The sequence below is a fragment of the Oncorhynchus kisutch genome, linkage group LG10 (assembly GCF_002021735.2).
Source record: "Oncorhynchus kisutch isolate 150728-3 linkage group LG10, Okis_V2, whole genome shotgun sequence".
In the NCBI taxonomy this organism is placed as follows: Eukaryota; Metazoa; Chordata; class Actinopteri; order Salmoniformes; family Salmonidae; genus Oncorhynchus; species Oncorhynchus kisutch.
This window is the reverse complement of record NC_034183.2, coordinates 43612668-43640539: the sequence shown is the minus strand read 5'-3', so window position 1 is coordinate 43640539 and position 27872 is coordinate 43612668. Positions and strand designations below refer to the sequence as shown.

The following is a 27872-nucleotide window of genomic DNA, read 5'->3' as shown; positions in this document are numbered from 1 at the left end:
CTAACTTGAATTAATTGGAAGAGTTGCAGTGTTGGATAGCCGTAGCCAGCCAGCTAACATAAATAGAAATTACTCTCTGAGTCAGGTTGTTGAGTAGGCTAAATTAGCTGCATTAGCTAAGTAAGTGAAAGGTAAACTAAGAAGAAAACTAAATGTAGCTTTCTTGCTCTCTTTCTCGCTCTGTCCTGCTTGTACATTTTTGAAGAAATTAATTTGTTCAAAACTGTTAAACTATTGTCTTTCTCTCACTTCGAGTCAACTACTCACCACACTTTATGCACTGCAGTGCTAGCTGTAGCTTATGCTTTCAGAACTAGATTAATTCGCTGATCATTTCATTGGATGCACAACACGTCAGTTCATACTGCAATACCTCTGATAGGCTGGAGGATGTTCTCCGCAAGTCGTCATAACCAATGTTCCCTCTAATATGTTTTGCACTGAGAAAATGTCAGGTCTGCTGAGGGCAAACTTGAATGTTGCGAAATTTCGGTGCAACTTCCAGCTTGCATTTAGTGTGAACACTGAGGTTGTAACCACTTTAAGTTACAGTTTTAGCAGTGGACAAGTATGCAACGGCGGCTATTTGTAATTATAATGTAGGCCTACCAGTGGCCTACCATCAAAAACAACGGAAAAAATGCATCCCATAACATTTTCACATGGAAATAGATGTTCTACCATTCAGCCTACAGTAGCAGCAAATGTGGGGGTTCAATGTGGGCCTACATTTCATGAGACTTTTGAAAAACAACATGCAGCGCTTGTCATTAGCCTGTTTATCCTTCAGACAAGGAGGTAACTAAAAATGTTGTTGTGTTATTTGATGCAAGGAACCACTTTACAAAATAAAATGCATTATTATTCCTGTACCATTATTACAGAGAATGAGACAAATGACAGTACCCTCTGCCAATTGGCTACGTAGCTTATTCAAGCCTTCTCAAAATAGAACACTTTTGTTAAGACAAAAAAAAAGCTATTTTCCATGACCTGCTTTTCAAAGATGTCTAGAAATGTACATGTTTTGTGCTCTTGTAGGAAGCAATCACCCCCCTAATACTAACTACAAATGATCTATAACTGGGCTAATAACTCACTAACTAGAAAAGGATATGAACAAAATGTCCACGTGGCTACACGCATATTTATCTTTTATCTTAAAACAAGTGCATCAACTCACGACTGCACATGCTGTAAACACAGTCCAGTTCAAAGTCAATGGCACAGATCCATATATAGTATATTTGCATACAGACCTACTGCAGCTTTGATTGGTTATGCCGCACTGGTCTGGATGCGTTCTGCCTCCCACAAAATCTCTTGCATAGTTCATTTTGTTTCAGTATGTTGCATTGAAAGTGGCTAATATTGCGTTGAATCGATCACAATTGCAGAGTAAAGGGAAACGTTGATAGTGTTAACTAATAGGGAAAACTCGATTAATTTGAGTGAAGTTCAAACTCGTGCTTCTCTCTGTTGGCTGATATTTCATTTGCGGTACTGTGGAAGTCTGTGGAAGAGGGTGAGAACCATGAGCCTCCTAGGTTTTGTATTGAAGTCAATGTACCCAGAGACGGATGGAAGCTAGCGGTCCTCCGACTACACCATTGTGTTACCCGAGAGGATGCTGTAGACCTTCATTGCAAAACAGTGTGTTTTAATCAGTTATTTGGTGACGTGAATATATTTAGTTCAGTTTTATCTAAAAAGTACAACTTTATTGTTTCAATATATAAAAATAAAAAAATGAAATTCACTAAGTAGGATGGTGCTCCCATTCATCCTCTGAGGAGCCTCCACTGAAACCAACAGACGCCTGGAATTACTATACAAAATTAAGCCGATGGACGGACAGCGTGTTTTCTGTATGTATCATATCTCTAACACATACAACTCATTATTGGCATCTATAGTTTGCTTTGAGAGACACACTGAGATAGTGTGATAGTGAATATATAAACACCACATTAGCAGGCAAGATACAGGAGCTAAATTGCATCACATATTGAATGACATCTCTGCTGAACTCAGTTATTTTATCCTGTTTTCTATCTCTTTCTCTCTCTCTCTCTGTCTCGCCATGCATCCATCTCTGTCTCTCTCTTTCTCTGTCACTCCCTCTCTACCTTCACCACACTAGTCTTTAATGCAAAGACTAAGAGAGCACAAGGCAACTGCGTCAAACTAAACGACTAAACTCTTTTAATGCCAGCCAGTTTAGAGTTTGGAGCCGACAGAGAAAAGAGAGGAGATGAGCGTAGAAGAGTAGAGAGGGGCCGAGGTGAAAGTCTGCTCTTATAGATCTGTGTCAGTCATAGGATGTGAACTTTAACAAGGCTTTGAAAATAACTCTAGAGGACTAATTCAGAGCTGCTGTACGGTTGACAGGAGATAGAGTGATAGAGAGAGAGAGGGGAGAGAGAAGAGAGGGGGAGAGAGAAGGGTGTGTGATCTATGTTCTTTGGTTGGTTTGATGGAGGAACACTTTTCTTGTGTTTCCTGACAGATCAACATGTCAGTCAGGGAGACGTCTCGTCAAATCACTACAGTCTCGCGCTCTCTTTCCCTCTCTTTCTTTCCATCTCTCTCTCTCTCTCTCTCTCTCTCACTTTCCCTCTCTCTTTCTCCCTGTCTCAATTGTCCTACTGTAAGTATGCACAGATTCACAAGCCCAACCGCACACACATGTACACACACACTTACATACAGCACGCTCCACTCCATAGACTCAAGAACTTACAGCTGTCATTTACTCTAACATGAGAAGATATAGAATACACTCAATTAATTTTATTTGCACAATATCTTTGCATACCTTGACGGTGTGCACCCACTGTTGATAAGATCTGGAATTACCTGCAAAACAGAAAAGGCACACACAATGAGAGACGTGAATGTGACTGATCAGACACAGTGATGACATGAATTCAATTGATGATATACATTTTGTGGGACTGTATCAAACGTATAGGACTCTCTTGGGAAAGAGGTCGTCTGACCTCAATCGAACTACTTGGTTAAATAAAGGTTCAATATGAAATTAAAAAGTAAGCCAAAATTATGTTTGAGTAAAATTATTATTTTATAGGATGTTAGTACCACTTACTTCCACAGAAGCCTCCCTCACTGATCTCCTCTTCAAACAGGTCAGTGAAGCCTCGGCCTGCATTCAGCTTGGCCAGCCGGCCGTCAATAAACTGCAACCATAAATTACAACACAGAATTACAGATGGTAGGGAGGGATGCAGGCATGGCAGGAGGGAAAGGGAGAGGGGGGAGAGGAGGGAAATAGGGGGAAAGGAGGGACAGAGGGAGAACAAACGACAGGGAAAAAGACACCCAACTGGGCAAGTGTGTTTAATCCTACCTGTTCCAAAAATGTCTCTAGATTAAATGAGTTTAGGGGTTGGGTGGGTAATGTGGAGCAGGTTTTGGGGATTAGGGCAGCAGACAGCCATGCTGCCTGTTTAGGGTTAGGCCTGGCTGGGAGACTGCATGGTGAGGCCAGGACTGCATCCCCAATGGCACCCTATTCCCTACATAGTGCTCTACTTTTGGGTCCAGGCAAAAGTAGTGCACTATGTAGGGAATAGGGTGCCATTGGGGATGCAGTCCTGGTGTCTGATGCACTAGGAACTTTAATTTCCTCCCTTTGTCACATGGAGCTTATAAAACGCTTCCCATAAATATGTTCATTATAAGCCCAGACGTTAAGTGCGCGTGCACACGCAGGCGCACACACACGCACACGTGCACGCGCACACACACACACAGTACATCAAAACTATGAAATAACACATATGGAATCATGTAGTAACCAAAAAAAAGTGTTAAACAAATCAAATTATATTTTATATTTGAGATTCTTCAAAGTAGCCACATTTTGCCTTGATGACAGCATTGCACACTCTTGGCATTCTCTCAACCAGCTTCACCTGGAATGCTTTTCCAACAGTCTTGAAGGAGTTCCCACATATGTGACTCACCACCTGGATTCGGTCTTATGTAGAAACATTTGAATTTCTGTTTTTAAATTATGATTTTTTTTTTTACATTGGATACAAGTAGCGACTCAGAGCTACAAAATGGTATATCATACACTGCATTTGAGAAAACAATGGGGAAATAATTAGACAGACGCGTGCTATATGGCAGACCAATCCAAACTCCCCTCGGCATGTCCAGCCCACTCATTATCTCAGCCAATCATGGCTAGTAGGAAGGGTGCTCTATTTTTCTGTGGCTAAACCAACTAGGCTCGTAATTTCACAATTCTATTAGTATTTACAGATGGCATACAAGTTTGATATTAAGGCACATGAAAGTTCACATGTTGGAGAAGGCATTTCTGCACAAAAACGCATGTTGATAAAAAATTAAAATGTACGTTCAAACGGCTGTCCTGTTAAGTCATGACTTGCGACATACGCCTAGTTTCCTGAATAGGGTCACATATGCTGAGCACTTGTTGGTTGCTTTTCCTTCACTCTGCAGTCCAACTCATCCCAAACCATCTCAATTCGGTTGAGGTCGGGAGATTGTGGAGGCCAGGTCATCTGATGCAGCACTCCACCACTCTCCTCCTTGGTCAAATAGCCCTTACACAGCCTGGAATGTGTTTGGTCATTGTCCTGTTGAAAAATAAATGATGGGATGACGTATCGCTGCAGAATGCTGTGGTAGCCATGCTGGTTAATTGTGCCTTGAATTCTAAATAAATCACAGACAGTGTCACCAGCAAAGCACCCCCACACCATCACACCTCCTCCACCATGCTTCACGGTGGGAACCACACATGCGGAGATCATCCATTCACCTACTCTGTGTCTCACAAAGACACGACAGATGGAACAAAAATCTGAAATTTGGATTCATCAGACCAAAGGACAGATTTCCACCGGTCTAATGTCCAATGCTCATGTGCCTTGGCCCAAGCAAGTCTATTCTTCTTATTGGTGTCCTTTAGTAGTGGTTTCTTTGAAGCAATTCGACCATGAAGGCTTGATTCACGTAGTCTCCTCTGAACAGTTGATGTTGAGATGTGTCTATTACTTGAACTCTGTGAAGCATTTATTTGGGCTGCAATTTCTGAGGCTGGTAACGCTAATGAACTTATCCTCTGTGGCAGAGGTAAGACTGGGTCTTTCTTTCCTGTGGCGGTCCTCATGAGAGCCAGTTTCATCATAGCGTCTTAAAGTAACGATGTACTGTTGTTTCTCTTTGCTTATTTGAGCTGTTTTTGCCATAACATGGACTTGGTCTTTTATCAAATATGGCTATCTTCTGTATACCACCCCTACCTTGTCACAACACAACTGATTGGCTCAAACGCATTAAGAAGGAAAGAAATTCCACAAATTAACATTTAACTAGGTACACATGTTAATTGAATTGAATTCCAGGTGACTACCTCATGAAGCTGGTTGAGAGAATACCAAGAGTATGCAAAGCTCTCATCAAGGCAAAGGCAGGCTACTTTGAATAATCTCAAATATAAAATTATTTTGATTTGTTTAACACTTTTTTGGTTATTACATGATTCCATATGTGTTATTTCATAGTTTCATAGTCCTAAATCAGTACTCCTACTCTGAGATGCTTGATACATACGGCTTCTGGTCAAATAAGGGTTAAGTAGATTAAGTAGATTTATTTTAGAGCTATGTCCACCCAGCTAGCTGTATTTCAAAGACTGTATCAAGAAACCGTCGATAGCGTTCCATCTATATCTAGGCATGGGTTCGGGCATATCGCTAAGCGGAGCGCTAGGCTAACTAGCTACCTAGCACCAGGCTTTCCTCTCCTGTAGGCCTGACTGAGGGGAACCTCATCATCATAATTTTGCTAATTCGGGATGACACTGCAGGTTTCAACCATCAAAAGAGATTTGTTTAAAAGGAGTAACTGGACGGAAGACAGTATTCATGGCCATGAATATCAATCATGTTAACTGTGTTGAAATTATTGATATTTTCAAATATATATCTTTTTTAAATAGTTAAAAATATTAAAAGAACCTTTAGAAAAACAGACATACCAAAAAAGGATTTGTCTGATGAATCAAACGGCTGAATTGTCCAGCAATCGCCTCTCTCAATGTAATTGTTGGGTTGGGATTATATAAATAAATAAACTACAAAACATTCATTATTATCTATATGAATATCATAGAGTGTCAGTCATTCTATAGCCGTGAGGTGAATAATGTTGGGAGTCATCTGGCGTCCACCTGTACTGCTGCATGTACACAGTAAAAACGAGGCGGACAGGCCATCTGGGGGCCAGACATTGGAATCCTCACTGCAGTGTTCTAGATGACTGTGGGAGGGGTTCCAGATCTCTGGAAGATGTTCCAGAACATGGGGGTTAACTGCCTGTAGGACCCTACAGAGCAAGTCTGACATCCACACTCAACATCCCATAAACATCACATTCATACACAGTTTATATGTTGAGAAGAGGAAACCTAAAGCTCTCTAGCTTTTCCACTTTGATTCTCCGCAAAATGGAGTCTTTGAGAATGATCTGATTGACTTGTGATTGGTATTATGTGGAGAGACAGAGGGGTACTATGTACATTATGAGGCTGCTCTCTCTGTCTATAGGAAGGGGAAGCTTCACTGAGCCAGTCTCCACTGAACTACTGCATCTACCAAGCAGTGTCCTGAACCCATCCACTATAGAAGGAGTGTGTGTGTGTGTGTGTGTGTGTGTGTGTGTGTGTGTGTGTGTGTGTGTGTGTGTGTGTTTTCAGTCAATGTGTGTGTAGGGGCCAAAAGGGTTGATAAAAAAGCAGGTTATCATTGACAGCCTTTCCCTCGCATTCTCTTGGTAGCTCTCCTCCTTTTGTTCTGTACTGAATAGACCGTGATGGAGATGGGGCTGGGGATGCGTTGGGAAAGACTGGTTTGTCAGCAGATGTGTGTGTGTGTGTGTGTGTGTGTCTCAGTGAGCGGATGTGGGTCATGGCCAGATCAGAGTTGGCGGACCACTGGCCTCTCTCACTTTAACAGGGAGCAGAAGAGATAAACGCTCTCCTTTGCCACGCTAGAGAGGAGGAGAGAGATAACCACCGCATCCTACCACTCCCTCTCCCTACGCTACCACACAGACAGGAGCAAAGAGGGGGAAGTGAGGGGGAGATAGACAGAGAGAGAGAGAGACAGAGCACAAAAAATAGCTGATTAAGAAGCTCTCTGCTCCCTCTTAGGGTTAAATAAACAACTTATCAAGGCTGGAGTGGAACAGTCTAACTGTGGTGGTGCAAAGGAATGCTTTTAAGACTGTGCGGGCTTTGAAAGTTACTCTATTAATAGTTTACGTTTCCTAATTAAGGGAAGGAAGTTATCCTAGGTGCATTTTTGTCTGTGGGTGTTGGTTTGATTGGTTTAAAGGAGAGAGGATTGAAAGAGCTTTCAGCTTAATCAAAGGCTTAAATACAGTGGTTTGTCCTTTAAAAGTTGCAGAGGACTGCGGCGCAGCTTGCATGTTGCCGCAGAATTCAATGGCATGTTATTAAAGTGTGAACCACTGGTACAGTTAATGCTAGTTAGTGCCCTAATTCTAGTCTAACCGATACCCGAATATGGATTCAGTGAAATAAAAAATCTCATTGATTTCTAAAGACCAGTCCCCATGCTCGTCTCAGAGCAGCGCAAAACGGTGAAAAAATAGTTGTAGGCTATTGCTTCAAAATCCTATTGCTTCTAACTTCACTATGCTTTTTAAATAAATAAGACCTACATCACTTTTAACAGCACATTACTCAACAATAGTGAGACTCATGTTGCCTACGGTAGGCCTACAGTATATCGAAAAATATGATGTGACTCTCTGCCAATAATTACATTTCGAGGATTGGAGGATATTTCTGTAATTCAGTGATATTTATTCCCATAGTAATTCGTTATGGATCCATAACTAAATAAACATCGACATTTTGAAAGAGTATTTTTATCATTATTTTATTAACGAAAGGCATAAAGATGCCATTATTAGTTACATTGTTTTAGTTTGAACGTGCAGACTGGCACTAAGAACAGCGGGAACATTTCCCTAGTCAGCGCCATTATTAGTGCAATGCCCCCTTAAAGTGTTGTTCTGTGCTACCCAGTGTGGCGGGGTGGGGGTCCACCACCCCTCCCCCTTCTTTCCCTTCCCCATGGGCTAGGTCAGTCTTCTGTGCACGGCTGTGCGGCCCATCCCGTGCCCCCTGCCCTCGTGCCTTAAACCTCACACTTTCAGTGGATACAGTTGGAGAACTGCAAGGCAATCCCATTGTGCGCCACTCGGGAGCCATGACCAATATATATTGTCCTGCTAATAACAGGGTTAATAATACATCTGTGAGAATATCCAAAGGGCTTTTATATAATTCTAAATTAATAATAATAATCATTTCTTTGTTTAAAAAATAACATTTTGGAGATGATTGAGTTTTCAAATAACGTAAAATGAGCGAGAAAAAGGCCATTCTTGAACATTGGGTGAGACATTGTTAATAATTTGTAAATAAAGCTAGTTTGTTATTTAGAATGATTTATTTATGTTTTTAGAGGGATAGAAACCAAAAACCTACAGTCATCTCATGGGTCTCCCAGTTGAGGCTAGCACAGGTATTGAACCAGCATCTGTAGCAACACAGCTTGCACTGCAATGCAGTGTCTTAGACCGTGGTGCCACTTAGGCACTGGACAACGTGACTGGTTGGGAGTGGGCTACAGTAAAATAATCCAAACAAAAGAAAACAATAAAAACCTTAGTGTAACAACAGTTTAAGTAAGTAAGACGTGCATAATTATCACTTTCTATTTAGGTTTATTTCGCCCATTCATTGTCATTCAGAGACACAGTGGTGCCTTGGGACCCAAAAGCATAATCAGTGCTCTAACTCCGCCTTGCGCTGGTCTGGAGCAATGAAGTGGTGATGAAGGGTACCGTACTAAACCACAACCCGCAGCATAATCACAAAACTTTTAGTGAGCAACCACTGTAGCTCTTATTGTTTTTCAGTTATTAGGTAGGAATTTTCTCATGGTTCTGGAATGGCGGGCCTCACACATGCATGAATGCACCCAGGCACACACATCGCAGTGTTACCTGTTTGAAGAGCTGCAGGTTCACCGCCATCTCCAAGAAGTTTCTCATGGTGCTGGAGCGGTGAGCCACAAAGCTCTCCTCGCAGAACGTGACTGGTTCCCCCTGACCAGAAACAGGAAGAGGAGGAGACAGGAAGATCAGAACCACATATTTAGAACCAGATAACGTTTACAGATATTTACACTTTGTATTCTGTGGTGGAATACTTTTAAAATGCAGGGATGTAAAAGTACTTAAGTAAAAACACTTGAAAAGTATTAAAGTAGTTTTTGGGGGTATCTGTGCTTTACTTTTTATATTTTTTTTTACAACTTTTACTTCACTACATTCCTAAAGACAAGTATGTACATTTTACTCCATACATTTTCCCTGACCCCCAAAAGTACTCTTCACATTTTGAATGCCCAGCAGGACATGAAAATGGTCTAATTCACACACTAATCAAGAGAACATCTCTTGGAGTGTTGGAGTGTGCCCCTGGCAATCAGTGAATAAAAAAATAAAAAATAAAATGGTGCTGTTTGTTTTGCTTAATTTAAGGAATTTGAAACGATTTATACTTTTGATACTTAAGTAAAATTTAGAAACTACATTGACTTCTGATACTTAAGTATATTTAAAACCAAATACTTTTAGACTAACTCAAGTAGAATTTTACTGGGCGATTTTCACTTTTACTTTAGTCATTTTCTATTAAGGTATCTTTACGTTTACTCAAGTATGACAATTGGGTACTTTTTCCATCACTGTTAAAATGTCACATTACTGATCTGATAAAGGACCAGAGAAATTAAGAAGTTGACAATACATTTCTACTGTATACTACTTACATATTTTCTGCCACCCAAAACTTAAAAGTAACTTTAGTAACTAGGTAATTCAGTCTCTCCTGTTACACTCTCTTGCATCATAATTAGCTGAGAGCTACAGACATTAGATGACAACATGACTACCCAGCCAATCAAAAGGAGCCTGCAGTGGTTCTACATGCATGTTTCCGTATAATTGGCCTAATTTGCAAATGTATATTTTTCTACAGTTACTTTTTAAGTATTGTGGAGAACCAGGCTAGTGTTTGAGGCTATGAACACACTAGGACATGTTCACTACAGTGTAGGTCTGGCCTAATTTTAGTGCTGGTTGGTTAATGCTATATATTACATCAAGATTAGTTTATAGTTCTGCAATTAGCAACTTTACTTCAGACATGGAATAGTTATTCTGAAAGAATAGGAACAGAAGAATGTCTTTCTTTGCAGATGTATAAAGAACAAATCTATTCTAACAAGGCAACAGTGAACATGACGTCCCCCACGAATGAGTTATTGTGTGTGTGACCAAAGATTATCCATTTGATTATCCATTATATTGACCAGATACTTAAGTGGCCACTCTAACAATGAAAATAAATGTCTTCAGAAATGTAAGCCTGATTACCAGTTTAGGGCTTGACAGTCATGTAAATTTGACAGTGGCACACTGGCCAGTACCATGTGAGAACTACTGGCCCAAAGGACTATATTACTGGCCCCACCCAAGATCCCAGTAGAGCAAGTTATGCATGCATAATTTCATTTGTGATTTCATGTTTCATTTGCAGTCTGGGCAGGTACCTTATATTATAGCCAACCGTAAAATCGGATATCTACACTGATTGTTTGGAAAACCAAAATGAAGCTACACCCCCCCCCCCCCCCCCCGAATGATGACATACTGTATAGCCTATATTAAACCGTTTCAAATGTAATATTCCCCTCCAGAAATGAGCCAATAACAAATTGATGATAAGCAATATATTTAGGGGCTGTACATGGTACATATTATCAGGCAGGTGTGCTATTTTAGCAATAAGCATCATCAACTGTCTCTTTGCAGCATCTGTGGCTACATGGCTGAAGCATGGGGTTGCTCCTCCGCATTGTTTACCCCAATGGGCTAATCATTAGCTAGATTACGAAGGGCACAGTTAAGTTTAATGAGGCCACATTGTTCACAAAAACTGCCTCCAAAAAAAGTACATGAATTCATACAGCCAAATAATAATTCAGAACAGATCAATAAGTTATTTCCAATACATACTTTTCATATTAATACAACATTTTCCTCATAATAGTAGAAACAAGTGTCATTAATCCCCCACGGATTGGTTCACAATAATGGACTATTCCTCCCTGACAGAGTTCCGGTGCATCGTTTCACACGATACGATTGGAAACGTCGCTTTCATTAAAACTACGCTGCAGCAATGAGGCGCTTTCAGAAGGGGGGGGGGGGGGGGGGGGGTCAGAGAAAAGGAAAAAAGAAACGATTTAATGTTAACAGAAACATTTCCTAAGTGAACGCATTTCTTTAGTAAAAAGACAGGTGCTGCTGATAACCCTGCCATTGTCGTCGAGGCAGAGGACGTGTATGTGTAGCCCAGTGGCGGTCGGTGCCGTTTAAGATTACGGAGGAACTTTAATTTGATTTCTATGAGCATGGCCTTGTTTCTATTACAACATATTGGATGCCTGTCTGTCACTCATATTCCATTCACCCAGCTCAACATAACATAGATAGGTTTAAGCTACTACATGAGACTAAAAATGGCCCAATTACCCATCATGAGGTTGCTACAATCTAGCCTACAAATGAAAGTTGATAACGTAGGTGGCGTGCACAGCTCGAGAGACAAATGGTAGTAATCAAGGTGACAGACAGTGACACATTCAATACAGCCGTGCACACCCTTGCCTGCATCTGGCTGATCTAGGGTGTCATCATTAGTCCACACAGTTGCAAAACGTTACGTTTTGATACTAAAACGAGAGTTTGTGGAGCAGGCACAGTGCACGCTACAATAAGTGGTCGGCGGCGCTGATAGACAGGCTTAATCCATGAGACACATTTGACAGAAGAACATGAAGAACAGGTAACAAAAATTGTAGTTCCCGAAAAAAAATTGTAGTTTTGAAAAGTACTCAAGTTTTGGTATACTGTGCAACACTAACACACAGACACACTGGCTCTTCTGTGAAAGCATATGGGCTCCAAATACACATGCTTCAGTCAAACAGGGTGCTCAGAATGTGTGTGAGTGCCTGTGTATGTGTATTTGTGTGTGTGTATGAAAGTATGCGAGCATGGATGCCAATTTGTGTGTGTGTGTGTGTGTGGAATCATAGACTTTTATCTAGATCCTATGGGGACTAGGGAGATGGTATGTTGTGTGGACGTCACGGCACACACACAAGCTCTTTGCTCGCTCTGCTTTAAATGTTTGTGTCTGAAGGGAGTCAGGCAGTGTGTTCATGCCACTGTCTGTATACACAGACCGACAACACAGAGGCATCAATTATGGATCCCCTCTCTGGGACTCTACACAGCCCAATTACCCTTAAAGCCTATGAACAAAAGCCCTGCTATTTGACAAACAGTACATGGCTTGTTTTGCTCTCAACTGGAGTAACTTAGAATTGAGAGGCAGAGCGAGAGAAAAATGTTCTGGGATTTAGACTAGAGAGGGAAAGGAAGATAGTGAGAAGTGGCTAAAATATATCTTCAAAGAGAATGTCCTGACTCCTCCTGTAAAGGTACTGATATGTTAGTGTTTCAGACCACCTTCAGTCAACTCAAAACACACCTTCAACCTTCACTCACTGTTCAAAAACACATTTTCCTTTCACAAACTGAAAACAAGCTTCTGAGGGTAGGGGTTAGGGGTATAATGATTAGGTCGAAGCAAGTTATTACAGGTTTGTACCTGAGGGTTGCAGTTAGGAGAAGCTTCTTATAGCTTTGTATCGGAGGGTAAGGGTTTAGGGGTAGGTTCTTACAGGTTTGTATCGGAGGGTAAGGGTTTAGGGTTAGGCTCTTACAGGTTTGTATCGGAGGGTAAGGGTTTAGGGTTAGGCTCTTACAGGTTTGTATCGGAGGGTAAGGGTTTAGGGTTAGGCTCTTACAGGTTTGTATCGGAGGGTAAGGGTTTAGGGTTAGGCTCTTACAGGTTTGTATCGGAGGGTAAGGGTTTAGGGGTAGGTTCTTACAGGTTTGTATCGGAGGGTAAGGGTTTAGGGTTAGGCTCTTACAGGTTTGTATCGGAGGGTAAGGGTTTAGGGTTAGGCTCTTATAGGTTTGTATCGGAGGGTAAGGGTTTAGGGTTAGGCTCTTACAGGTTTGTATCGGAGGGTAAGGGTTTAGGGTTAGGCTCTTACAGGTTTGTATCGGAGGGCATCTCGGTAGGATCCAAACAGAGCAGCCTGAGCCCGGAGGAAGGCCCTTGCTACTCCGCTTCCTGTTGATGTCGACTGCTTCTTTAGCTTACTCTTCAGAGAGTGGACCTGAGAGAGAGGGAAAAACACATAGGGAACCAGAGACAGAGAGAGCAAGCAAGAGAGAGAGAGGAAGGGGATGGAGGGAGGGGACAGAGGGAGGGTGAAGAGAGACAGATCGAGAAAGGAGAAGAGAACGAGGGTGGAGAGAGATAGAGAAAGAGGGGAGTGAGAGAGGATGGAGAGGGAGAGAGAGGGAATGAATGAGAGAAAGAGAGTGGAAAGAGAGGGAAAAGTTAAATTAACACCTGTGAAATTGGTAGCTGGAACGGGAGAGCCATTCTGGGTGTGAAGTGTCACATTTACAGGTCATTCCCGAAAAAGAAATAAAAAAAATCGTATCTGTTGTGCTGCAGAGAGCACCTGCAGAGAGCACCTGCTGCTCTGTTAATTGAGCAGAGGATGGGGGAGATGGAGAGGAAGGGGAAGGGAGTAAAGAAGGACTGTGAAAGAAAATCCAGTTGTCTCGTTCTCTCTCCCACTCTACTTCTTTTATTTTCCTCTTAATGCCACTCCTTATACTGTCCTGTAAATCCCTCCCTCCCTCCCACAGGAGAGCAGCAGCGTGCAGATGCTTATTTATGGGTGACCCATGCGGTCCATCGGAACGTCTAAGGAAGGTGTCAAGAGCCTCTTCACCTGCTCTGAAGTCTGTCTGTCTGTCTGAAAGAGGATTGTAATCTCCCTGTCTGTCTTCTATATAATCACAAAATATACACTGTCCCTTGGTTGTATACAATATACAGTGTATAAAACATTAGGAACACCTGCTCTTTCCATGACAGACTGAACAGGTGAATCCAGGTGAAAGCTATGATCCCTTACTGATGTCACTTGTTTAATCCACTTGAGTGTAGATGATCGGGAGGAGACAGGATAAAGAATGTTTTTTAAGCCTTGAGACATGGATTGTGTATGTGTGCCATTTAGAGGGTGAATGAGCAAGACAAAATGCTTAAGTGCCTTTGAACAGGGTATAGTAGTGGGTGCCAGGCGCACTGGTTTAAGTGTCAAGAACTGAAACTCTGCTGGGTTTTTCACCCTCCACAGTTTCCTGTGTAGCCAACTTGACAACTCTGTGAAGCATTGGAGTCAACATGGGCCAGCATCCCTGTGGAACGCTTTCGACACCTAATGTCCACGCTCTGACAAATTGAGACTGTTCGGAGCGCAAAAGGGGGTGCAACTCAATATTAGGAAGACGTTCCTAATGTTCTGTACACTCGGTGTACAATGCCCACGTTGTTGTTAAACTTTTTGTGAAATGTTTAACAGTCTAAGAACTGTACCTATTGATTACCATGTGAATACATAGGCCTACATCACGCAATGTAAAGCAAGAAAATGTTCCCACAATTCCGTTTTAACACCCTCAAGAGACCAGACCAAAACAATCAACGAGCACCTACAGTAAAAGTACTGTTTGGTCATATTAGGAGAAACGCTGACTGCTATTTGAGTTCGCCGTTAGAAACTAGAGGGAGTAGAAGCAGTGTGTTAACAGAGTCTCACTAAACCCCTGGGGTTTTAGTCTGACGCTCTCTCTCCACCGTGTCCCCGTTCCCGCGCTGCCTGCTTACCATCCACCACGAAAACTCCCTCCCCTCCAAAGCATCAAACAGCAGTTTATCACTGCTAAATTAACAACTGTCATCTCCACACTCACTCATTTTTTTGCTAAATACTTTTATGTTTATGTAAAGTTGTTTCTGAAATGAATATTTCATGTTTGTGTGCGTTTGCAGATTCTTTTCTTTCTCTCCCACTGCAAAGTCTTTAAAAGGTCTTCTTCTTTTTTCTTTTTTTTTTTAGCTTGAGAATCAAAGACAACAGAATGTCAGTCAGTTTACTGCTGATACCCTGAAGACTGCCAGACAGGCGGGGGAGAAGTCAATTCTGCTGCTCGCGGAGTTCTGAAGATCAGCGTTTAGAGGAGAACGATTACAAATACTTTTTTAATGAAAGGGAGGGACACAAAGAGATGTTCTGTTTTCGGGAATATCATTCGAATGAGATTGTTTTAGTGACAAGTTAGAATGTTGAAAATGTGTCTTGATTTGTTTTGAGAAGGGAAATTCCGTTCGTCCGGTGACGAGTTTGACCATTTTTTAGAAAGCAATTGTGTTCAAAAATCGAATCATCTCCGAAAGGCGACAATCACAACATGCACTCATAAAAACAAAACCCACACATCCCATAAAACAATCCAACAAATGTACAGAAAAATATCTAAAATAATAAACTTGTGATTAATAATACGTGTGTGTTTGACAGACGAGGCTAGTTGGTGCAGTAGCATCTCATCAGGCATGCTGCAGCAGTAATGGTCTCTGTCAGACTAATTAGCTTTTATAGTGTGAGCGTGGCTAACAAGACGTGAGCAGGCGTCACAGAGAGACCCTGCTCTACAGGTGATAACCCTATTTGGCAATGACATTTTTTACTGTAAAGCCACACTGACGGCCAGCAGATCAAAGGGACTGACTCCCCCAATGGGTCCAATTAACTATAGCATTGCAGAGAGAGAGAGAGAGAGAGAGGGAAGGAAGGGGAGAGAGCGCAAGTGAGAGAGAGAGAGCGAGAGAGAAAGAAAGAGGGAGAAGGCGAGCGGGAGATGGAGAGGGGGGGGCTAAGGAAAGGAAGGCGCAAAGAAAGAAAAAAAAAGTGTTGAGTTATGATAGTCATAATCTATGCAGAGAGGCCTTTCCCGTATAGGTCTTTTCCCCAAAGCTGTGATCTTTTCAATTTACATCAAGGGAGGATGGCTGTGGATGAAAGGCGTGCGTCTGAGGAGCGGCAGGCCGGCAGCCACACAGGGTAGACACGGGGGCTCATTAAGCCACGGCCCAGCCTCCCCATAACAAGGACTGAAGTGGCTGGTGTAAAGAGCATGGGGTCACAGGTCAGACCGGGAACAGATCTCCATTTAACTCAGCAGCTGGAGATGATAATTAGCAGGTGCAGTGGTGATATCGGTCTCTCTGTAAAGGATAAGACTAGCGACTGTCATTGGATCATCGCATCTCTGCTGTGGGCTGGGGTGGTTCACACATACACACAACATACGTGGGCGCACACCATTCTGAAGTTTTATCGGATTCAACTGTAGGTCCTCTCCCAGTGTGTGTACATGTATTGACAAATGTACACCGACACAATTACGGAACAAAAATATGTTTTAAAGGATAAAAAAAATTGCAGAGCACTCAAAATTGAATCACTTCAGAATATCCTAGAAATAACTTTCAAATAATATTACATGTGTTCAAGGACAGCAAAAACTATTCTAACAAACATGAAGTGTCCAAAGCAGTAAATGTGCCATATCTTTCAGCTCTGGTGCATTACATATAGAAACAGAAAAGAGAAAAGTTATCATCATCATAACGAGACGCGGAGGATCTAGTACAGCCGTCAAGGATAACGAGGCTTGGCTGGTACTGTAGCGTCCTCTAAACACATGGGAACCAACATCAACTAACGTTGTCTCACAGCACACAGTCACACCACGTTACCGTACAGGCACCAACTGTCGGACGACTTTTACTCTGGCAAAAGGCACAGCACAGCTAATTGTTACTGAGCATTTCACTACTATTTATCTACAACTAGACAGCAGTGGAACCATACACGGTTTGTCTCCCTAGCTAAAACCCAGCAGCATTTTGTAGAGAAAGGAAAAGCAAAGGTAAGTGTTTGCCTAAATATAATGGAGCTTTTATCAGTGATTGGAGCAGTGGAAAAATGTGCTTAAACCCAGCAGCAATTTGACATAGAAAATAATCTATATCCTAATTATATAGAATGTGTTTAAAATGAAAAATTGATTAAAAAATACTTGTAATAATGACAATGACAATTAAGGCTCTACCAGAGCATATAAAACTCCCAAATTTCAACCCTGACACTGCTGCTGTGGTAGAAAGTTTGGGTTTTCTCTTCGAACCAAAAAAATAATGTTTTGTTAAGATTCTGTCCAGGGAAAGAAGGCCGTGGGGATGCAATTAAAGAACTACAAAGAAGAAGAAAAAAAATAGTTATGAAAATCTCCCGCTTTCTTTTGATGTGCTGCTGCCTGAATGTTACACATACCCTCATGCACAAAGACGTGTGTGCACACACACACACACACACACACACACACACACACACACACAAAAAACACTCCACCCACATTTAAAAAATAATCATAAAAAAGAATATCTGACACATAAAACTCAATATAAAACTATTCTTACCCTTAGAGTCCTTCATTCTTTTAACTACAATTTCTAGTATATAAACCAATTCCTCATAACAATGTTATTCAAGACAAACAGACTCAATTGCTTGTATATTTATATCCAAAATCATTTTCATTAACGGTCTTCTCTAGTTGCAAAGCAAAACTATGACTTCCAAGTCCACCAGGCTCAACCTCTAATATAAGATGAGAGGACAGAGAAGGCAGGTGAAGTAGATTTTAATATCTTGCGCCGTCTTTCCTGCTGGTGAGATGTGTAGCTAGATGTCCCACAGGAAAAACAAACAAAGACACTGTTACCTACAGCCCATATGAGCAGGACTATAGATCCATCATCATTTTATTACCCGCAGTGAAATAAGCACATCAAACAGATGATGATGATGTGTGTGTGTCTGTGTGTGTGTGTTCATTTGAACTAATAGGGATATCTAATGGCAGATGCTACTCCCTGAAGTGGGGTTACTTTGTCAGGCTGACCCTGTATAGCAGGCTCTGGGATGAGCTGGGAGTTTTGCATACATAATTAAACATATCTAAATGTCATCTTTACTTCAAACACTAACTGGTCTCTGGTGCTCCCTGGGTTGACTTCAAATACAGAATGGACCAGAGCATCAACACACACACACACACAGACACACAGAGAAAGAGACACAGAGACAGAGAGAAAGAGAGAAAGAGACACAGAGACAGAGAGAAAGAGAGAAAGAGACACAGAGACAGAGAGAGAGGGACTCAGAGAGAGAGAGAGACTCAGAGAGAGAGCGAGAGACTCAGAGAGACTCAGAGAGAGAGAGAGACTCAGAGAGAGACTCAGAGAGAGAGAGAGAGAGACTCAGAGAGAGAGAGAGAGACTCAGAGAGAGAGAGAGAGAGAGAGAGAGAGAGAGAGAGAGAGAGACAGAGAGAGAGAGAGACAGAGAGAGAGAGAGAGGGACTCAGAGAGAGAGAGAGACTCAGAGAGAGAGCGAGAGACTCAGAGAGACTCAGAGAGAGAGAGAGACTCAGAGAGAGACTCAGAGAGACTCAGAGAGAGAGACTCAGAGAGAGAGAGAGAGACTCAGAGAGAGAGAGAGACTCAGAGAGAGAGAGAGAGAGACTCAGAGAGAGAGAGAGAGAGAGAGAGAGAGAGAGAGAGAGAGAGAGACAGAGAGAGAGAGAGAGAGAGAGAGAGAGAGAGAGAGAGAGAGAGGAGAGACAGAGAGAGGAGACAGAGAGAGCAGAGAAAAAATTCCCCAAACTCCAAAACTCTGTTTGATGGACAAGATTGGGAATTGTAGTTTGAAGCAGAAACAGAGTGTACATTGAGTTAAATTAAGTCAGGGCAATTTAACAAGACACAGTTGTCAGTCACGCATGCACCCCCTCCACCCCCCAAAAAACATGATATGAATCGTCATCAGATCATAATCAAAACAGTTACCTGCCGTTAACCTTCTTTTAACTCATTATGCTTCATTAATAAGAAGTCAGCAATCCTAGCGGAAGCAGCACGGTTCAGTACTGATCTTAATGTACAAGCCAATCTCTGAGGTAGGTAGCTTATAGTTTGGGAAATCCTGGAGCTGCTTCACAGTGGAAATGAGTTGAGGTGAAACACACAAACCTGGCCCTACTCTGTATGCAGTGTACAGCTGTGGCTGTGGCTAACACGTATTGTGGACGAAGCAGAAACGTGTAAGTAGAGAAATCTTTCTCCTAATTTAAATGTCAGCTTGGCGTTTTGAGTGATTATCGTTCACCATCGACAGGACTCAGAGTGACTTTTAGTGAGACAGGAGTGTACCTTCCTCTGTGTGTGTGTGTGTGTGTGTGTGCGTGTGTAGCTGCGTTGGCTGCTGATGATGTTGTTTTCTGTGAACTGAAGCTGAAGCTGAACTCCCAATTAAAGCTGTTGTGTTTGATTACCTGTGCCAGGTTATCTCTGGAGACACACACACACACACACACACACACACACACACACACACACACACACACACACACACACACACACACACACACACACACACACACACACACACACACACACACACACACACACACACACACACACACACACACACACACACACACACACACACCTCTCTCCCTCTGCCATATTGGTTAACTTCCCACCACAGTCTTAAAATACAACAAGTAGGTGTGCACTGGGTACATTTCCCTCATTGATTGGAAACACAGATGATCAAATATAGGAAGGGTAGAAATGTAAGGAACTGTGTCAAAAAAAAAGCCGGTGGCGACAGAGAACAGAGGGAATTACACATTGCGATTTGATAGAGGTTCTCGTACATCTTACTTTGAATGTGTAAAACACACAAAAGGAAGAATACATTATTTTTTTAAACAAATACTCCAGTCATAGGTTTTGATATTAAGTCTACGGGATCAAATAAAAATGGGATTCAGTCGCACATTGTTTGTTTTCAGAATTAATGGTCTGCCTAATTTGCTATTCTTGGATATTTTTAATGACTAGCGTGGCAAATAACCACACTACACCCCAGCCCAATTATAACTGTATCACTGTGTGGGAGAAGTCTGCAAAACAATTCAAAAAAACACAAAGAATAAAAGAAACAAAGAATAAAAGCACCTTGATCTTTAGAACAACAGCAGTGGTTCATATTGCACATTCCTTGTTCTATACACTTGTCAACACGTTGATTTTAATAAAACACACATCGACCTCAGAGACCTATATTAGTAGCATCTGTAGAAAAGCGGCTGAAACTTTAAAAGTGTTTAAGAACCTATAAACCTTTTCAGACCCATGCCACAAATTAGCTAACTTTTTTTTTTTTTTTACTCAAAACAATGCCACTAATGAATACATATTAAGAGCAAATTGTTCTCTTCAACAAAATATAAGGGACTTTTTAACATTATATTACACCATTACAATAATGTAATTTAACATTATAAAATGATTTCTTTAAATCTATAAATGTGCTTAATATCCCAAACAGATTAAGGACAGGAAATAGATTTGTATTATAAATCAGCTGCATTATATTTCCATTTCATTGCAATACTCAACAAGAAAAATGTAAATGTTCTGTGCAGAAACAGTCTGATGTCATATTTGTATTTATTTTATTAAACGCTAATTTCATTAAAACAAAAAATTATCTCAACAGGAAAAAAGACAACAGCTTATTTTAGAAAATGCCTTCACAACTGCCAAAATTCCACCTTTACCGAGAAATTACTCATGTGTAATAACCACCGTCAAAAGTGAACATTCTCAGTGCGTAGTAGCACGACAAATTCAGAACAAAAATACAATTAACACAGGAACCTAAACTCGGTCTCATCTGATGTTTCCAATAAAAACACACGTCGAAAATAATTCTCAGAAGGTTACACGCATCCTTTTCTCACCCTTTAACCAATTATTCTCTCTATTTGTAAATCTTTAGCTGTTTCGCCGAGCGGAAGCGCTATTGGCGTGGTAGCATTTCTAATAGTCAATAAATCTCAAATATTATGTGTGGAATTGGGGGAAATGGCCATTAAAGGGCAGGCAGCGGGCAGCTGCGGGTTCCTGTCTGGGAGCGGGCCAGGTAAATGCAGGACGTCTGTGACCCCTGACCCCTCCAAGAGTAGGGCCAGTGGTCAGCCGACGCCACATGTGACTAATAAAATGTTATTTGATTTGATGCACAAAGTTGTTCCGCAGCAACTTTATACTTGAAACACTCAAACCAAAAAATGTGCCCCTTAATCTATTTTAATATACTTGGCTTTATGGAAGGAATGAGGCATTGGATTTTCTAAATGTGGATAACTTGTAGAAAACTCTCACTATCTGAATCGCAGGTTAGATAATGTTGAGGTGGAAGGAGATGCAGGTTATCAGCTGCTAATCTTTATCTACTAATGCAGTTTGCTCCTGATAAATTCATATTAACAGTACCAATTTAATTACTGTACATTCTTCCACTTAAATGCTAACTGCTCTTGATTGGTTTAGCGTATGCTGTCATGGCAGTCCCAAGCCATTCTATTCATTAGGAAGCCACAGTACAGTCAGTGAGAACAGGTAAATGAAGTGTCTAATCATTTTAGCTGTATAAAGTTATGACAGTTCTATAAAGAATTCACTTTGTTTGCAATAACAGTTCTATGACCTTAATCTCAAGCAGCCAGTTAAGTTTCTTATTCTGAGATTAAGACAGACTCTTTTAATTAAGCCTTCAGTTCCCCGGCCGTTGGTTCTGACGAACTGAGCAATGCCTCTCAACCATCCTACTGTATGTAAACACAATTATCAGATGCCATGTGGCACGTCCTTCCAGTCTAACGAGCAAACTAACAAGGGACTTGGAATTCCCCGCAATTAGTACCTGCTCTTTTACTGATTCATCTACATCACCCCTAGCGATGAGGGGGCAGGAGAGAGAGAGAATGTTTTTAGATAAAAAAAATTCTGTAATAAATATATGATGGTACTGTACTGTAGTAGGTGACACATCTTGTTTCAGGCGGTGTAATTCGCCGTGATATGAAGAGTGTGTTCTGTGATTAGTCGGAGGGAAATGGCGAGCTCGAGGATCAAAGCCGCCACTTAATTTAGCAGACGACAAAGACAAAGGCTTTTCTCTGTTGCCTGTCGGATTCAAAAGAGCCATCTCCCTTTTATGACAGACTCAGTTTGCGCTTTAATTTAGGATTGGAGTCCCTGGGCACAGAGAGGCGGGCTGCTGCACAGTCAGAGAGAGAGAGAGGTAGCCGTACTGCAGGTATAGGTATACTATTAGCGCTGTGTGTGTGTGTGTGTGTGAATGTGTGTGTGTTGGCCTGTGTGCACACGCGTGTGTGTGTCTGTATGAGTACAGTACACACACACACACACTGCTTCACAAGGAGTATTAAATCCCCCCTAGAGAGGAAAGAAACAAACAGCCTCCTGCGTGATTCAAACGGAGGGATGACAGGCATGCATGTGTGTGTGTGACCCTGGTTTCCTGTTGCACTGACCGGTGTCAGTGCTACATTAATTAAAGAGATGGAGCTGGCAGGTGGCTGTAGAGACACCACTGGTAATTGGCCCCCTTCTTCTCTCTCTCTCTTTCCCTGCTGCCACAAACCCAGTCTTTCCTCCTCTCCCTCCGTCCCTTCTCAAACAGTCTTTCTCGCTCTGTCGTTCCCGGAGACGTGCCACTGGGCAGGCAGAAAAAGCAGTCTTTGAGGAATAATGATTAGAATAGAGGGAGATGAAGGGGAGAGATGTTTCCACAGATCTGATGGCTGATGAATGCTGCTTGCCTTTCAGTGTGTGTATTTGTATGTGCATGTGTGTGTTGCAGGATTTCCCACAAGCGCTGCTAAGGACCAGGGGGGTGGGGGGGACAGGGGGACAGGGTTGGTTAGACAAGTGAGGAAGAGTGTGTGTGTACATCCTGAAGAAGACATGGATTTACAATGCATTCGGAAAGTATTCAGACCCCTTCACTTTTTCCACATTTTGTTATGTTACAGCCTTCTTCTAAAATTGATTAAATTGTAGTTTTTTTTCTCATCAATCTACACACAACACCCCATAACGACTAAGGAAAAACAGGTTAAGAAATGTTTGCTAATGTATTAAAAATAAAAACTTAAATATCACATTTACATAAGTATTCAGTCTCACTACTCAGTACTTTGTTGAAGCACCTTTGGCAGTGATTACAGCCTCGAGTCTTTTTGGGTATGACACAGGTAGCCTAGTGGTTAGAGCGTTGGGCCAGTACCCAAAAGGTTGCTGGATCAAATCCCCGAGCTGACAAGGTAAAAATCTGTCATTCTGCCCCTGAACAAGGAAGTTAACTCACTGTTCCCCGGTAGCCCGTCATTATAAAGAAGAATTTGAACAATTCCTTCGACCTCATGGCTTGGTTTTTACTCTGGCATAACACTGTCAACTGTGAGACCTTATAAAGACAGGTGTGTGCATTTCCAAATCATGTCCAATCAATTTAATTTACCACAGGTGGACGCCAATGAAGTTGCAGAAACATCTCAAGGATGATCAATGGAAACAGGATGCACCTGAGCTCAATTTCGAGTCTCATAGCAAAGGGTCTGAATACTTATGTAAATAAGGTATTTCTGTTTCGCTTTGTCATTCTGGGGTATTGTGTGTACATTGATGAGAATTGTTTTTATTTCATCCATTTTAGCATAAGGCTATAACATAACAAAATGTGGGAAAAGTGAAGGGGTGTGAACACTTTCCCAATGCACTGTACTACTTGTGTTGATGAATGAGAGAAAGAAAGCGGGAAAAGAGAAGGAAGGTGTGAATGGAGGAGTGTGTGAATACTGTAAGTATAAGTGCAAGATAGTGAGTGTGTGTGTGAGAGAGAAACAAGAGAGACAGAGAGTAGGTGTGAAAGAGGCTCTGCATATAGTACCAGTCAAAAGTTTGGACACACCTACTCATTCAAGGGTTTTTCTTTATTGTTAATATTTTCTACATTGTAGAATAATAGTGAAGACATCAAAACTATGAAATAACACATATGGAATCATGTAGTAACCAAAAAAGTGTTAAACAAATCAAAATATATTTTAGATTCTTCAAAGTAGCCACCCTTTGCCTTGATGACAGCTTTGCACACTCTTGGCATTCTCTCAACCAACTTCTCCTTGAATGCAGCATTGAAGGAGCTCCCACATATGCTGAGCACTTGTTGGCTGCTTTTCCTTCACTCTGCGGTCCAACTCATCCCAAACCATCTCATTTGGGTTGAGGCCGGGTGATTGTAGAGGCCAGGTCATTTGATGCAGCACTCCATCACAATGTAGAAAATAGTAAAAATAAAGAAAAACCCTTGAATGAGTAGGTGTGCCCAAACTTTTGACTGGTACTGTATGTGCATATGTAATAAGAATGATGGCGGGAGGGAGACTGTGTGTGTTTGAGTGTGTGTGTGTGTGTGTGTGTGTGTGTGTGTGTGTGTGTGTGTGTGTGTGTGTGTGTGTGTGTGTGTGGGCTCACCACGTCGCTGGGCAGGTTCTGCAGGTCATCCTGGGGGCTCTCCAGTGTGTTGGTGTCCACATTCAGAATCACTACATCCTCCAAAGACCTGCTGCGCACTCTCTGAGAGGACAAAACACAGGTCGTCAGCTAAACACGCACACACACCAATCATCATAAAGAAACAATTATCCCTCACACACACCAATCATCATAAAGAAACAATTATCCCTCACACACACCAATCATCATAAAGAAACAATTATCCCTCACACACACCAATCATCATAAAGAAACAATTATCCCTCACACACACCAATCATCATAAAGAAACAATTATCCCTCACACACACCAATCATCATAAAGAAACAATTATCCCTCACACACACCAATCATCATAAAGAAACAATTATCCCTCACACACACCAATCATCATAAAGAAACAATTATCCCTCACACACACCAATCATCATAAAGAAACAATTATCCCTCACACACACCAATCATCATAAAGAAACAATTATCCCTCACACACACCAGCAAAAGTTTGTGGTTGGAAAAATAATTCTCCCTCCCCCAAAAAAGCTGAAGAAATTGAAACACAGACCGTATTTATTAATCTCGGAGTGTTTTTAATGGAACAATTACAGTTTTTATTGTTCCAGAACTTGATACAGTGCCGCAAATATTTCACAGGTCATTATAATAAGTCACACAGACCTTTTTTATAACCTCCAACCCACATTCTCATCTTACAGCCAGAGTGTTTTAGATTTAAATACACTGACAAGTAACATTTAAAACTACAGTCAAAAACAAATTTGCTCCACACACACACACAGACAAATACACCAAAATGAAAAAAGGGCACACAGCAAACATTCAAAGTCTGCAAACATTTTCTAGCAGCGTAAATCCTGATGCCTCAACAGTAGTCTGCTGTGCTGGGCTGGAGTCTTCCTGATGGCTACAAACCACACGGATCTGTATGTGGTGCTCAGTAGGCAGGTGGGGCTGGAGATCTCGAGTTTGTCACTTTTGTATGTGATAGTCTGGGATACGGAGACTCTCATATACACACACTGACACAGATATGCACACACAGACACACACGAGCAAACATACAGGCACATACAGTACACACACACACACACAGTCGTACACAACAAACACACACTTGTGTGACAGTGGTGGCTGCGGAGGCTTGCATGCTGATCTGGCAGTGCACGAGAGAGGGTCTGTCACTGGTACAGTGTGTGATGAATACCGCTACTGCCAGGAACGTCACACACACACACACACGCGGTGACGGGTCTACCCCCGACCAACACACCAGCTCTCAATAACGAAGCACAAAAGCTCTTTGTTTGTGAAAACGGTCTTTTTCTCTGTCATTTATTTGTTTCTTAAATTGGTAAGCATGCACACAACAGATAAAAACCTAGAGGCAGAAAAGGAAAAGCATTGTCAATATCCTTTTGATTTGGTTTCCAGTGTTGGGTATGCCAAATGTTAATATTGCATCGTTATGAAGTTCACCGTTTAATTCATTCTCACAGCTGCAATCACAGCTGTTTGATCACACTTATATACTGTACACATCCACTACACAGTGACAAAAACATAAAAAAACTAGATGCGACATTTTTGAAAAATTCAATAACCAAATCACAATACAGTTAATAAAATATAGCGGGAGAGTTTCAGAATCAGATTCTAATTTAGATATAATATGATGTGTCTGCGATTGTTTGACTTACCTCCAGCAGACTGAGATGAACTCCCACAAGGTATGGCATGGGGGCACTAGGGAAGAGAGAATTTGAAAGAAGGATCTGAGTCAGGACTAAATTATTAATGATAAAATAACGACTGGGTGAAATAATTAAGGCATTTTATATACACACACACACACACACACACACACACACACACACACACACACACACACACACACACACACACACACACACACACACACACACACACACACACACACACAGTAATATTGTAGAATAATAGTAAACATATTTTAGATTCCTTGATGATAGCGTTGCACACTCTAGACATTCTCTCAACCAGCTTCATGAAGAATGCTTTTCCAACATTCTTGAAGGAGTTCCTACATATAATGAGCACTTGTTGGTTGCTTTTCCTTCACTCGGCAGTCCAACTCATCCCAAAACATCTCAATTGGGTTGAGGTCCTGTGATTGTGGAGGCCAGGTCATCTGATGCAGCACTCCAGCACTCCATCACTCTCCTTTTTGGTCAAATCATTGTCCTGTTGGGGAAAAAACGATAGTCCCACTAAGCGCAAACTAGATGGGATGGCGTATCGCTGCAGAATGCTGTGGTAGCCATGCTGGTTAAGTGTGCCTTGAATTCTAAATAAATCACTGCCAGTGTCACCAGAAAATCACCCCCACACCATCACACCTCCTCCATGCTACACGGTGGGAACCACACATGCAGAGATCATCCGTTCACCTTCTCTGCGTCACACAAAGACACGGTGGTTGGAACCAAAAACATTTGGACTCATCAGACCAAAGGACAGATTTCCACCGGTCTAATGTCCATTGCTTGTGTTTCCTGGCCCAGGCAAGTCTCTTCTTCTTATTGGTGTCCTTTAGTTGTGGTTTCTTTGCAGATATTCAACCATGAAGGCCTGATTCATGCAGTCTCCTCTGAACAGTTGATGTTGAGATGTGTTGGTTACTTGAAGCATTAATTTGGGCTGCAATTTCTGAGGCTGGTAACGCTAATGAACTTATCCTCTGCAGCAGAGGTAACTTTGGATCTTCCTTCCCTGTGGCAGTCCTCATGAGAGCCAGTTTCATCATAGAGCTTGATGGTTTTTGCGACTGCACTTGAATAAACTTTCAATGTTCTTGAAATGTTCCGCATTGACTGACCTTCATGTCTTAAACTAATGATGGACTGTCGTTTCTCTTTGCTTATTGAGCTGTTCTTGACATAAAATACATAAAATAATATACAGAAAGTACCCGAGCTCTGAAGCAAGCCTCCAGAAAATTGTAACGGAAATGGCGTTACACCAAACTAGTCTTCCAACTAGCTTGGAAGACAGTACCGTGCAGTAACAAAGATCACTCACTATTTTTCCAACTTAAACGAGGAAAATAAGAACAATCCAACATTTATTTTTGATACTGTCGCAAAGCTAACTAAAAAGCAGCATTCCCCAAGAGAGGATGGCTTTAACTTCAGCAGTGATAAAT

General features: G+C 41.6%; 1 protein-coding gene across 7 annotated transcripts in view; it reads right to left on the bottom strand.

Annotated features, from left to right (window-relative positions):
- The window catches only part of LOC109898168 (DENN domain-containing protein 1B), a 178057-nt gene that overhangs the window by 23646 nt on the left and 126539 nt on the right, over nt 1-27872 (bottom strand). For all 7 annotated transcript variants that reach the window (XM_031833727.1, XM_031833728.1, XM_031833724.1 and 4 more), the window contains 6 exons: nt 26389-26434; nt 24649-24750; nt 13296-13421; nt 9103-9204; nt 3110-3200; nt 2819-2859 (listed from right to left, as the gene is read on the bottom strand). In XM_031833727.1, the coding sequence (XP_031689587.1) occupies nt 2819-2859; nt 3110-3200; nt 9103-9204; nt 13296-13421; nt 24649-24750; nt 26389-26434 (508 nt within the window). The remainder of the gene's footprint in view (nt 1-2818; nt 2860-3109; nt 3201-9102; nt 9205-13295; nt 13422-24648; nt 24751-26388; nt 26435-27872) is intronic.